Source organism: Podarcis filfolensis (assembly GCF_964270895.1).
Source record: "Podarcis filfolensis genome assembly, chromosome: 3".
In the NCBI taxonomy this organism is placed as follows: domain Eukaryota; kingdom Metazoa; phylum Chordata; class Lepidosauria; order Squamata; family Lacertidae; genus Podarcis; species Podarcis filfolensis.
The window spans coordinates 76,866,405-76,879,813 of record NC_139606.1 but is presented as its reverse complement, the minus strand read 5'-3'; the positions used below and the strand labels follow the sequence as shown (position 1 = coordinate 76,879,813).

General features: G+C 46.0%; 1 protein-coding gene across 2 annotated transcripts in view; it reads right to left on the bottom strand.

Annotated features, from left to right (window-relative positions):
- TBCE (tubulin folding cofactor E) overlaps positions 1 to 13,409 on the bottom strand; it is a 26,246-nt gene extending 12,837 nt beyond the window's left edge. Inside the window, exons 1-6 of one of the 2 annotated variants that reach the window (XM_083606058.1) lie at positions 13,276 to 13,409; positions 6,021 to 6,157; positions 4,777 to 4,861; positions 3,061 to 3,252; positions 2,768 to 2,856; positions 1,972 to 2,071 (exon numbers count right to left, since the gene is read on the bottom strand). In XM_083606058.1, coding sequence (XP_083462184.1) covers positions 1,972 to 2,071; positions 2,768 to 2,856; positions 3,061 to 3,252; positions 4,777 to 4,861; positions 6,021 to 6,123 — 569 coding nt within the window. In that variant the 5' untranslated portion in view covers positions 6,124 to 6,157; positions 13,276 to 13,409. The remainder of the gene's footprint in view (positions 1 to 1,971; positions 2,072 to 2,767; positions 2,857 to 3,060; positions 3,253 to 4,776; positions 4,862 to 6,020; positions 6,158 to 13,275) is intronic. The other variant, XM_083606059.1, reaches the window with a different exon arrangement.

Here is a 13,409-nt window from a genome sequence, read left to right as displayed (position 1 = left end):
AAACAAATTGTGCAAATGTTGTATTTCAGAGATAGATTAAGCCAAACTATTTTTTATGTATGTGCAAATGTTAATAAGTTGTCAGTGAAGTAAGCCACAGCAAAGTGCCAACCAACTGGCAAATCATTCAACCAAGGGCCAGTAATCTGATTCATGATCAACTCTCCCAATATTTCTATTTTTAGTGTAAAGCAGTTGAAGGGGTCTCAGATTTGATGGGAACAGTGGTGCATGCATGTGAAGGGATTAATCCTTTCCCTTCTGCCATTTCCCCATGTTTTCCCCAGAAGAGCATATGGCAGCTGGGACGTGTGTAGGTTTAAGATCAGGAAAACAGCACAGGGAAAGTGTTGGAAAAACATCGCCTGCTGCTACAAATAAGAGCCTCTTGCTGATGCTTAACTAAAAATAGAAACTCTGGGAGATCTGATCCTGGATTTCTCATGTTGTGTGGATACCCCCCGTTTGGAATCTCAGCTCCCGGATTCTTAGATTTTCCAGAAAGCAACAGAGCGTCACTGTTCCTTGCCCAATTCACATTAAATTCTTTATGCTGCTCCACATTACTGTCAGCTTGGAATGGATAAGTATGAAACACTTTTAAGATTCTTACTTCTTATATATCGGACATGTCCAAGGTGTCAATTGCGATCGACTAGTCGATCCTGGGATGAATTCTGGCTGATCGCCATGCCCCCTCTGCTGGAGACGTGCCTGAGCAGCCACCACCTCAGGGGAAGCAGGCTGTTTTGACGCTGTGTGCGCACCCACACCTTCCATCGGTGCCCACCCTCCCATCTTGTGTTAGGATTTTTATCTATCCGAGCTGCTCCAGCGAGTGGTATTATTGTACTATGTTTTGCATACATCATGTGAGTGTCTGAGTGAGCGTGAGACAGGAAGTCTGAGTACTGTTGGAAGTTAGTTTCACTTCTGTATGTGATGCAGTTCTGCCCTGGTGTTCAGAACATGCTGATGGAATCTCTGTATTATAAGACTGTGAATGAAGTAGTTTAGAGCTACTAATTGAGTCTTTCTTCTGCTATGATAAAAGCCAGAAGACTAGTGTGCTCTTTTCAAGAGAGAGGGATCGCTTATTATCGGTCTCTCTGGACTGCGGGAGATTTACGGCCAGAGAGGACCACCGGAGAGACGCCCCAAAGACTTGGGAAGTTGGCAGCCTTCCCGGGTGTGTTTCCAACACCTTGCACCCACCCCAGCCATGGCGGGGAGACACAGCTGGCGGTGGGGGCAGCCGGCGGCGTGCGCATTCCTCCCTGCACCTACCGCTGCTGTCAACCCTGCACCCATCTCGGGGGACGCAGACAGCAGCCAGCGCCCACCTGACCACATCCCTGCCCTCTCAGGGGAAGCAGTTGGCTGTGCGCACCCACCCACACTGCACCCATCCCTGGGTGGTATATCACTGCCAGTTTTTATACTGGATCGTATATCACAGCCTACTTCAAGTTGGACATGCCTGTTATATATCAACATTACAAAGCCTTTAAAGGATTTCAGTTTCTTTGTTGCTAGTATGTTAATGAATAAACTTTCCTTTGCCAACATCTAGATTCGAAACATACTAACCTCAACATTATTTTCTAATTTGAAAATCAAGTAATTAATAGCTTAAAAACACATAATTGTACGTCAGCAACAAGTTATTTGCAAAGCACGGACAGTTCAGCTGAGCCTACAAGGGGATCCTCATGCCCATTTTAATCCAAACATCATTCAAGGGTAGGACTTTTAAATAGTTCTTTTCATGGGTTTTGACAAAATTAGAATATACCACATAAAATAAAGCAAGGCAAAGATAAATACATTCGGTGATATCTGTCTTAATCAGTCAGAGGAGACCCACTGAAATTAGAGGACTCAAGTTGGTCCTACTTAGTCAATTGATTTCAATGGAACTACTCTGATAACCTCTTACATACTATGAAATATGAAGTACCGCATAAGTACCTGAGATTAAGTATTTCTAGATTTTCAACTTGGCTTGCAATGCCTATCACTTCCTTCCAAGAAGACAAAAGATTTTTCGATAGACTTATTTGCTTGACATCTGGGCATGAACATTAAAGAAAAATGTAACTGAATTGTGAGGTTCAAGTAGTAGGACCTTGCATCTTGTCACTTTTACAGTCAATGTTTCTAGAACAGGTCATTAGTAAAACACCTTGAAAAGAGGTACTGCTTAAAGGTATAGCTCTCACCCTAGCTCTCACTCATCTGCATTCCTTCTATCATTCCTAAGTAGAACACCCAATTCTTTGACATTTTGATATGCTTCTCACTTGAAGTGATCCTAGCTGCAAAAATAAGAATGTTTTATCTAGTTGATTTTAAGTATGCTACCTCTTCCTCTGCTGTAAAGTTAAGAAGTGCTGCCTTCTGAACCTGTGTTTCCAAACCAATTCAGACCTACCGCTAACCATGACTGTTTTTCCAGGTGAATAAAGGGAGACTTTATTCTGAGTAACACCTTTTGCAATTGGGTTCTGTCCATATGCAGGCTAATAATCTTTCCCCTCCTATCCAGACTAGTAACTTTTGCACATTTATCTCCAAGTCTGAAATTCTGGGCTACATGGACGAACAGACTGACTTGCCGTAAGACAATTTCCTGTTTCTCTAAACCTCTGCACAGCTTGCAGTCAATACTGTGCAACAGATAAACCTTTCACAATTTTTTTAAAAAATTACTTGCGGGAATTGATAGCAACTAATTCAGCTGTTTTCTTTTTTAAAAAAAGGATACTGGGGCATTCTCTTCTGATTTCTTCTTCTGGACCAGCAAGGCTTACTGCACATTCGTCTACTGAGATGTCAGTTAATGTATTCAATTGCCTGCAAGCAAAGAGTGTCTCAGCATAGAGCACTTTAGTGAAAAGCAGGAGTGAGGAACCTTCAGACTATGGACCAAACACAGTCTCTCCCTAGGTCATGCTGCCCCCACCCCAGCCCACCCTGCTCTGTACCCTCCTTAACTGCCAGAAACACATTAAATGACATTCTTATATACTGTTCATTTGCCAGAGAAAGCATACTTGCATTTGTTTTTCTTTAATGGAATCAAACCCAACAGTTTCTACAATCTTGCTTCCAAACGCTAATGATGATTCTGTCCCACCCTCGGCATCTTTTTCATCTTCATTCAATCCATACTGCTTCTTGACAGCAGAAAGGAAATCTACTCCAAAATTTGCCTTGCTTGGACGGATAAAGGATCCACCTGTGGGGTGCCTGGAAGGAAAATATAGAAAATTACAGAATTATAAACCACTTTTCTGTCAAAAAAATAAGCTTCTGCTGTTGACATTTTAGTAATACCTTTGTTTCAGAACTGTAAGCCTCTTAATATAATAATAATAATTTTTTATTTATACCCCACCCTCCCCGGCCAGAGCCAGGCTCAGTGTGGCTAACATCAATAAAATTACAATAAAACATAATGGGGGGGGGATGGAGAAATAAAACACCAGTTTATTAAAATACAATTTAAAATGCAGCTTCATTTTAATAGTAGCCCATAAATCAAAACCGTAAGGGGAGGGAAACATAAGGGTCAGAATGAGTCCAAACCAAAGGCCAGGCGGAACAGCTCTGTCTTGCAGGCCCTGCGGAAAGATGTCAAGTCCTGCAGGGCCCTAGTTTCTTGTGACAGAGCATTCCACCAAGTCGGGGCCAGTGCTGAAAAGGCCCTAGGCCTAGTTGAGACCAATCTAACCTCCTTGAGGCTCGGGACCTCCAAAGTGTTGTTATTTGTGGACCTTAAGGTCTTCCGCGGGACACACCAGGAGAGGCGGTCCCATAGGTACAAGGGTCCTAGGCCGCATAGGGCTTTAAACCTCTTGGAGGCGGGTATGATAATAATGCAATAAACACACTTACCAGCACTGCAGAGCTTCACATACACTCTCAGCAATCCTTACAGTAGCTCTGCAAGGTGTCAATATTATTGTATCTACAGAGCTGTGCTAAATTAATAAATGTACACTTGTTCAGGGGCACTGAGACACTTGACTCTAACTGATTCATAGGCCAATTGCTTAGTCTTCGCCCCTCCAAACCTAATAATAAGTATTGCAGACAGCCTAAAACAAGAGAGCTTTTAGGAAAAAGACAAAGACTGCTGATGGAAACTCTTCTTTCATTCATTTCTCAAACAGTTTAGTAACATTTGCCACAAAAATACTATGCAGATATTCAGAATTCTTGTATGCAACATGACATTATATTAAATGTCTAATTTTTTTTGCTAAAAATCTTCCTCTTCCTCTTTACTTGGTTACTTCAGGACTGGATTACTGCAATGCACTCTGTGTGGGGCTTCCCTCACACTTGATCTGGAAGCTACAGTTAGTGCAGTATATAACACCTGTGCTCTAGAGATCTGCTCTGGTTGCTGATTTGCTACCAGGCCAGGTTTAAGGTGTTTCTATCAGATATAATAAATCCCTTAACAATTTGGGACCAGTTTACCCAGGAGAGTGCCTTACCCCACATTTGCCCACTCAACCGCTTTGCTCAGATGCTCAGAGAGCTCAGGTAATTTTAATCTGTCCCAGTATCTTAAATTTGTATATTCTAGTGTACTATTGTAAACTTTTCTTCACTTTACTGTTTTATCTTTTTGACAGCTGCTTTGAGGTTTGTTTGTTTTTTTACAATTTATTTTATGAAATAAATACACACAATCTTGTCCCCATATCCTCTGGTTCATCTGTTTGCTAAAAAAAAGTACTGCATATGTCAATATTAACTCACCTGCATCTGAAATATTGTATTCCTTCATGACTACCATTATGTTTTCCTTTTTCAGGGTTGTCCCATTCCACTCCAAGCCAAAATCCTAAAGTAATTATAAACTTTGCTTTTACAAATGCAAAACTCAACATGAAAAGAAATCTGCCCATAATATAATTTGCAATTACTGGCAGAGTCCGCATGACATGCTAAAGCATGGTTTAATGTGACATGAGTGAGCAAAATTAATCAACACCACACTCTCTGCTCTGGGCTTAATAGGCCAAAACCCTTGAAGGTTCAGGAGTGAACAAAAAGCCATCTGATGAGTTTTTTGCTTTTTGCCTCAAAGCTGACACCAGTTTAGTATGAATACTACTTCTAATCCCAATACTAATTTACCCTGGACATCAGAACTGATTAATGAACATTGTGTAAAACATCAGCTAACAACAATTTCAGCTTGATAGTCTTCCATTTTATCAGTACTTGCCATTCTTGGATATTATTTGTATAATAACATGAGTAACTTGCATTTTCCAAATAAATAATGTTTTTAAAAAAATTTCCAGTAGCACCTTAGAGACCAACTAAGTTTGTTCTGGGTATAAGCTTTTGTGTTCATGCACACTTCTTCAGATGCATGCATGCATACAAAAGCTTATACCCAGAACAAACTTAGTTGGTCTCTAAGGTGCTACTGGACAATCTTTTACTTTTTTTATTTATTTCGACTGTATCAGACCAACACAACCTGTATCTAGCATTTTCCAATATGTTTTTGCTAAAATTAGAAATCATGCTGCAGAATGGTTGCAAAAGCAGAAATTAAGCTCAATTTGCTAATGACAAATCAGGCCTGAACATTTAATTTAAGTTTTCCTTCACAGTGCATTCTTCCTAAAGCACTGGAAGCAACTGTCTACTACAGAGAGCAATCATAATCACAGTCAGTGACAGCCACAGCCATATCCAAGGCCCAGCCAACTCCTGCCAGTCAATGTGAAAGGGGTAGTTTGACACTCATTTTTGCTGTGCCAGCACCACTAAAATAAATGTTTGTGTATCATTTTGAATTCAATCAACTTTATTTCCAGCTAGGACTTTAAAGGGCTCCATTGAACCCCTATATAAGATTGATACTATCCAAAACATAGTATGCTAACCTTCCGAAGCAACATACCAAAAGGAATTAATGTTTTATCGCTTTGTTTGCCTTGCCATCCAGTGATAGTATATGATGAAATAAAAAAACATTTTCCTACCTGTTGTAGGAGGCACTTTGCCAGCATAGAGCACAGTTCCATATTCACCATTACGGATGATTCTTCGACCAACTGGATCAGAAGGAATGCTGCTGGTCATCATGAAAAACTGGAGTTCAAGATACTTCTTTAAAGATCTGTGGAATATGACCACAACTATGTGTGAGCCAGGAAAACATAATCTAGGTACCCTATTTGTTTGCAAGTCTTCTATCCCACCTTTCCTAAGAAGCATGCCTAGAAGAAGACTTTAATGTCCTATCATCAAGGTGCTGCAGACAAACCCCCAGCACCATCCTGGGCTCCACCCAGCACTGTTGCTGCCCTTGCCATCATCAGCCTTAGCCTAGTGCTGCAATCAGTCAGTCAGTCTCTCTCTCTCTCTCTCACACACCCCCCACACCCACCAGTAGGACATGTTTACCTGGCAGGGAGCAGCAGTACTTTGGACAGCCCCTACATCTGAAGAATCGAAGATGTCAGCTGCTAGTGCATACTAGAACTGAGCAATATTTCAGCTGGCATCCAAAGCACCACTGTTGCCTGCTGAGTAACTCTAGTTGGAAGGGTGAGGAAGTGACTAGTGGCAGTAACAGGTGAGCTATGTATGTCTGGTGGTGATGTCAATGCTGACCAAAGGCCCAACGGGGTTGTGGGTTCTACTGCACAATGTGGCCTCCAGTAGTTGCCCCAATATATCAGGAACTCGTGCTATGTTGATATCCAACTACTGAGAGCATTATTTATTTATTATTATTAATTTATTAAATTTGTATACTGCCCTATACCTGCAGGTCTCAGGGCAGTTCATAGGATAAAATGAGAGTATGAAACCACAAAATACATAATCAAAATAAGAAGAAGAGCCACCCAATAACACCCCAGACACGTTAAAAGGGCATAGGATGTCAATCAACCAAAGGCTTGGTTAAAAAGGAACATTTTTGCCTGGTGCCTAAAGGTGTATAATGAAGGCACCACACGAACCTCCCTAGGGAGAGCATTCCACAGATGGGGAGCCACTGCAGAAAAGCCTCGTTCTCGTGTTGCCACCCTCCGGACCTCTTGTGGATGAGGGACATGAAGAAGAGGACGTAGCTGGCTATCACCCAAGATCAGTAGACACCCTGGCTATCACTAGACATGGTTCCATTGATTTATTATTATTAATAAAAATAAAAGCAGCTGCAATAATTCAAACTAATACCAAAGTATTAGTATAGCTGCAGTCTAGGAAAAAAGATGAGGGCAATAACTACACACAGTATATTTAACAACAGTTATTATACAAGCTTTTGGCTTCAAGTTCTGTTACACTTATAAGGCAACTGTCAAACATTAACAGTTTTATAATAATAATAATATAATAATAATTTTTAATTTATACCCCGCCCATCTGGCTGGGCCTCCCCAGCCACTCTGGGCGGCTTCCATAGAAACCAAAAATACAGTAAAATATCACACGTTAAAAACTTCCCTGAACAGGGCTGCCTTAAGATGTCTTCTAAATGTCAGGTAGTTGTTTATCGCTTTGACATCTCGTGGGAGGGTGTTCCACAGGGCGGGCGCCACTACCGAGAAGGCCTTCTGCCTGGTTCCCTGTAGCTTTGCTTCTCGCAATGAGGGAACCGCCAGAAGGCCCTCGGCGCTGGACCTCAGCGTCCGGGCAGAACGATGGGGGTGGAGACGCTCCTTCAGGTATACTGGACCGAGGCCATTTCGGGCTTTAAAGGTCAGCACCAACACTTTGAATTGTGCTCGGAAACGTACTGGGAGCCAATGTAGGTCTTTCAAGACCGGTGTTATATGGTCTCGGCGGCCGCCCCCAGTCACCAGTCTAGCTGCCGCATTCTGGATTAGTTGTAGTTTCCGAGTCACCTTCAAAGGTAGCCCCACGTAGAGCGCATTGCAGTAGTCCAAGCGGGAGATAACCAGAGCATGCACCACTCTGGCGAGACAGTCCGCAGGCAGATAGGGTCTCAGCCTACGTACCAGATGGAGCTGGTAAACAGCTGCCCTGGACACAGATTTGACCTGTGCCTCCATGGACAGCTGTGAGTCCAAAATGACTCCCAGGCTGCACATCTGGTCCTTCAGGGGCACAGTTACCCCATTCAGGACCAGGGAATCCTCCACACCTGCCTGCCTCCTGTCCCCCAAAAACAGTACTTCTGTCTTGTCAGGATTCAACCTCAATCTGTTAGCCGCCATCCAACCTCCAACCGCCTCCAGACACTCACACAGGACCTTCATCGCCTTCACTGGTTCTGATTTAAAAGAGAGGTAGAGCTGAGTATCATCTGCATACTGATGAACACCCAGCCCAAACCTCCTGATGATCTCTCCCAGCAGCTGCATGTAAATGTTGAAAAGCATGGGGGAGAGGACAGAACCCTGAGGCACCCCACAAGTGAGAGCCCAGGGGTCTGAACACTCATCCCCCACCACCACTTTCTGAACACGGCCCAGGAGGAAGGAGCGGAACCACTGTATGACAGTGCCCCCAGCTCCCAGCCCCTCATGACGGTCCAGAAGGATGTTATGGTCGATGGTATCAAACGCCGCTGAGAGATCCAGCAGAACTAGGAAACAGCTCTCACCTTTGTCCCTAGCCCGCCGGAGATCATCAACCAGTGCGACCAAGGCAGTTTCAGTCCCATGATGAGGCCTGAATCCCGACTGGAAGGGATCCAAATGGTCCGCTTCTTCCAGGCGTGCCTGGAGTTGTTCAGCAACCACTCGCTCAATCACCTTGCCCAAGAATGGAAGATTTGAGACTGGGAGATAGTTGGCCATCGTGGCCGCATCTAAAGATGCTTTTTAAGAAGTGGTTTAATAACCGCCTCTTTCAGTGGGTCTGGGAAGGCTCCCTCACGGAGGGAAGCATTCACCACCCCACGAAACCCATCGCCCAGTCCTTCCCGGCTAGCTTTTATAAGCCAGGATGGGCAAGGATTCTGGAGACAGGTGGTTGGCTTCACTCGTCCAAGCAGCCTGTCCACATCCTCGGAGGTAACAGATTGGAATTGATCCCACGCAACTTGACTAGACAGAACTCTAGCACTCTCCCACCCCGGCCCTGCTCCCACGGTGGAGTCTACTTCTTCCCGAATCTGAGCGATTTTATCTGCAAAAAACTTTGCAAAATCATTGCAGGAGAACATGTGGCCCGTACTGGGCTCCGATGTTGCAGGTGGTTCCGCTAAATTGTGAACCACCTGAAAAAGTCTCCTGCTGCTGTTTTCTGCAGATGCAATAGAGGCAGTGAAGAAATTCTTCTTCGCCGTCGCTATCGCCCCTTGGTAGGCTCGGCGTTGAGCTCTAACCTGTGTCCGGTCAGATTCGGAATGAGTTATCCGCCACCGGCGCTCTAGCCGTCTCAACGATTGTTTCATTGCCCTCAGATCCATGGAAAACCACGGGGCTGTCCGGGCTCCATGCAATCGGAGAGGGCGCTTCGGAGCCAAACAGTCAATAGCCCTGATTAACTCCACATTCCAGCGGGCCACCAGGGAATCATCTGAAAGGCCATCAACATGGGATAAAGCATCCCCTACCACTCTCTGGAAACCATCTGGATCCATTAAGTGGCGGGGGCGGACCATCCGAATTGGTCCCACCTCCCTGCAGAGGGGATGGGTCGCAGAGAAGTCCAGTTGCACCAGGAAGTGATCTGACCATGGCACTTCTTTTGTTTCGCTTTTACTTAGTGTCAGATCACCAACATCCATAGAGGTAAACACCAGGTCCAAGGCATGTCCGCGGCTATGGGTTGGGCCAGACTTATTCAGGGACAGCCCCATGGAGGCCATGCTTTCCACGAAGTCCCGAGCGGCCCCTTGTAAGATCGTGTCGGCATGGGTGTTAAAATCCCCTAGGACGACCAAGCTAGGTGTCTCCAGGAGAACATCCGCCACGACCTGAAGCAGCTCGGGCAGGGAATCCTTGGTGCAGTGGGGAGGTCGGTACACCAAAAGGAATCCTGTACTGCCCCTATTGCCCAACTTCCAGAACATGCACTCGGAAAACTGGGTCTTCCCAATAGGACGCCTGGTGCAAACTAATGACTTACTAAAAATCACTGCAACCCCCCCTCCCCACCCACATGACCTGGGTTGCTGTGCGTAAGAGAAACCTGGTGGACAAGCAGCGGCAAGGACAGGCCCATCTGCTTCATCCAACCAAGTCTCTGTTACACATGCCAGGTCAAATCCTCCATCCATGATCAAGTCATGGATGGCAGTGGTCTTATGAATCATTGACCTGGCATTGCACAGCAGCACCTTCAGGTCATGTGGGTATCCCTTGCTGATTCTAGTATCCATCCGGTCAGGACCAGACCCGGAGGCAGGAATAGTCCTCAGACAACGACTAAACCTGCCCCCTCTGTAATGACATGGTCTAATCTTAGCGTAACTCTGTTTTGACACTTAGAAGCATCTACATGAAGTACTAGGGCAACATTCTGTAGCAACATGAGTCTGAAAAACTTGCATAACCCAATTCTTTTCATCCATGAAGTCAACACCTCCATTTCCAGTTATAGGTGTTGTGAGGGGGCATCTTATCTCTCTGGATCTGAAAGGATTGTTTCACACAATATTCGTAAAGACACTGGCAGAGTGTTTTCTGGGGCAATCCAAGTTATGCTAGTGAAGTGTCATGTCATAGGGCTACAGCTCAGCAAAGATGTATCCACCCTTCCCTGGTGACAATAATGCTGTCATTGCTCAGAGCAAGCCCAAATCACATGCAGTGCCTTAGGGCACGTACAGAGTTCCAGTTGAGCTCAGCTCCTTGATAACACACTCTTCAGTCTAAAATAGTTAAGTAAGTTTGGGGAGGGGATGACAGCAATATAGTTTCTTTAACGAGTGTTAAATGCCACAACCAAGGTATGTTAAAGAAATATAAAGAGGCTGGTAAAGAGGCAGTGTAGACAAAACTCAAAGGAACTAGTTCCAAGAAGGCTTTATACTGTATTTTCTCAGTCTTTCCTCCACCAAATGATGAACTACTAATGGAACTCTCAAGAGCACTCTATATTATGATAGCTCTAAGGGTGTCAATCCCCCATATGTGCCCACACTACCATAAGGGCAAATAAGACATAGGGTTAGAGAGCACCCCCACTACATACAGCTTCACAAAAATGTTGAAGAGTGCAAAATCCATCAGTAGACTTTTGTACAGATCAACTCCTGCAAACTAGCCACATTTCAATACCACACTACATTGGCATAGCCAGGATTTATGTTAGTGGGGCAGAACCACAGTTAGTTAAATATTTTTATTGATTTCCTTGATTTAGGGAAGAGGCAGCTACCCCCCAGCCCCCAGGCTACACCCATGCCACACTACAAGCATCGCTGAAGCTCAATAAAAACACACTTCTTGTTGTTGTTGCAGTGCCAAGAGTTTAGGATGTCTTACAACACTTTAAAGGGACGCGGGTGGTGCTGTGGGTTAAACCACAGAGCCTAGGACTTGCCGATCAGAAGGTCAGCGATTTGAATCCCCGCGACGGGGTGAGCTCCCGTTGCTCAGTCCCTGCTCCTGCCCACCTAGCAGTTTGAAAGCACGTCAAAGTGCAAGTAGATAAATAGGTACCGCTTCGGTGGGAAGGTAAACGGCGTTTCCATGTGCTGCTCTGGTTCACCATAAGTGGCTTAGTCATGCTGGCCACATGACCCAGAAGCTGTATGCCAGCTCCCTTGGCCAATAAAGTGAGATGAGCGCCGCAACCCCAGAGTCGGCCACGACTGGACCTAATGGTCAGGGGTCCTTTACAACACTTTAAATCAGTGGTTTTCAATCAGTGTGCCACAGCACCCTGGGGTTCCTTGAAGGATGGTCTGGGGTACTACAGGCAACACTGGCATCTGTCCCTCTTTTATCCAATGCCCTCTTGCACCTCTGCCTCCCAAAGGCTTGCACAGCTATTTATTGCAGCAGCACTGACTACAAGCACCCCAGGCAAATGGTCCCAATAGGGCTGGGCCAGGAGGTCTGGTTGCCAGAACTGAGGCATGCTCAGAGTAAGCAAGCAAGTGGGTGAGGGATCCCACCAGCCCTTGATTGTTGGGAATGGACAGGCAAGTGGGAGGCCAGGCAGGCAGGCAGATGCTGCACTGACCTTCCTTGGGCTTGCTGTGTGCAAGGCCTGCCTGGGGCTGAAGGGGAGCCTTTCCACCATGCATGCCCGGCAGCGCTCCTTGCTGACACTGCTGCCTCCTAAGGTAAGGTGCCAGCCTCACTTTCACCTTTGGCCAGCCTCCATTGGGCCACTAAGGCTGGGGGCATCCTCTTCCCAGGCCCTTGTGGGGCAATGTGAGGAGGCACCTCTCTTTGGAGCAAGGGTGGCAGCTGCAGCTCTCAAGGAGAGGAGATTGAGGGAACAGGCCACACGGGAGGGTGTTCGATAAAAGGGTGAGAGGCTGCCAGCTCTGCAGGCAAGGGGTGACATAACTCGTCTCCTGAGTCCCACAGGGGTACTGCAGAAAGAATGTAGTTGGTCAAAGGCACCGTAGACTGGAAAAGGTTGGAAACCTCTGCTTTAAATCAACAATTTTTTTTAAAAAAAACCCTACACACACACACACAGAGTGGTACCTCAGGTTAAGTACTTAATTCATTCCGGAGGTCTGTTCTTGGCCTGAAACTGTTCTTAACCTGAAGCACCACTTTAGCTAACGGGGCCTCATGCTGCCACCATGCCACCACCCTGCGATTTCTGTTCTCATCCTGAAGCAAAGTTCTTAACCATTTCTGGGTTAGCAGAGTCTGTAACCTGAAGTGTATGTAACATAGAGAGAGCGCGCGCGCGCTTGATTGTAACAAAGTCACTAATCGGTTTAGAAAAATAAAAATAAAACATTGATCATTATCAATATAAAGTTTAAAATAGTTACTTAAAAATATTCAAAAGAGAATGAAAGTCAATAGCAACTGCAAATATATAAATGCCACCCTCCCACAGGTACATTCCAGGGAGAGAGACGCCGAGGCAAGAGGACGGGCAGCTCCTGCTTCTCCCGCCACCGCCAAGGCGCAGCTGCTCGTCCTCCCCGGCGGCCCCGCGGCCTCCGCTTTATAGCAGCCGGGGAGGGAGGAGCCTCCTGTGAAGAGCGAGCGGGGCGGGGGCCGGAGACAGGAAGAGCCGGGAAACCCGACACCCCTTTTCTGCCGCCCCGGGGGGAGGGGAAGGAGGCGGAGGCAAGGCCCCCCCCGCCCGTTAAGCAGCGCCGCCTCTCACCTTCCGAGGTCTCCGCCGCTTCTCCGCCAGCCCGGAGCGAGCCCCTTCTCTCCGCCCGTCTCAGCCCAGTGTGGCGGTGGACACAGAGCCCCACCCCCTTCCGCCTCAACCGCCACCCTTCCGCCTCAACCGCC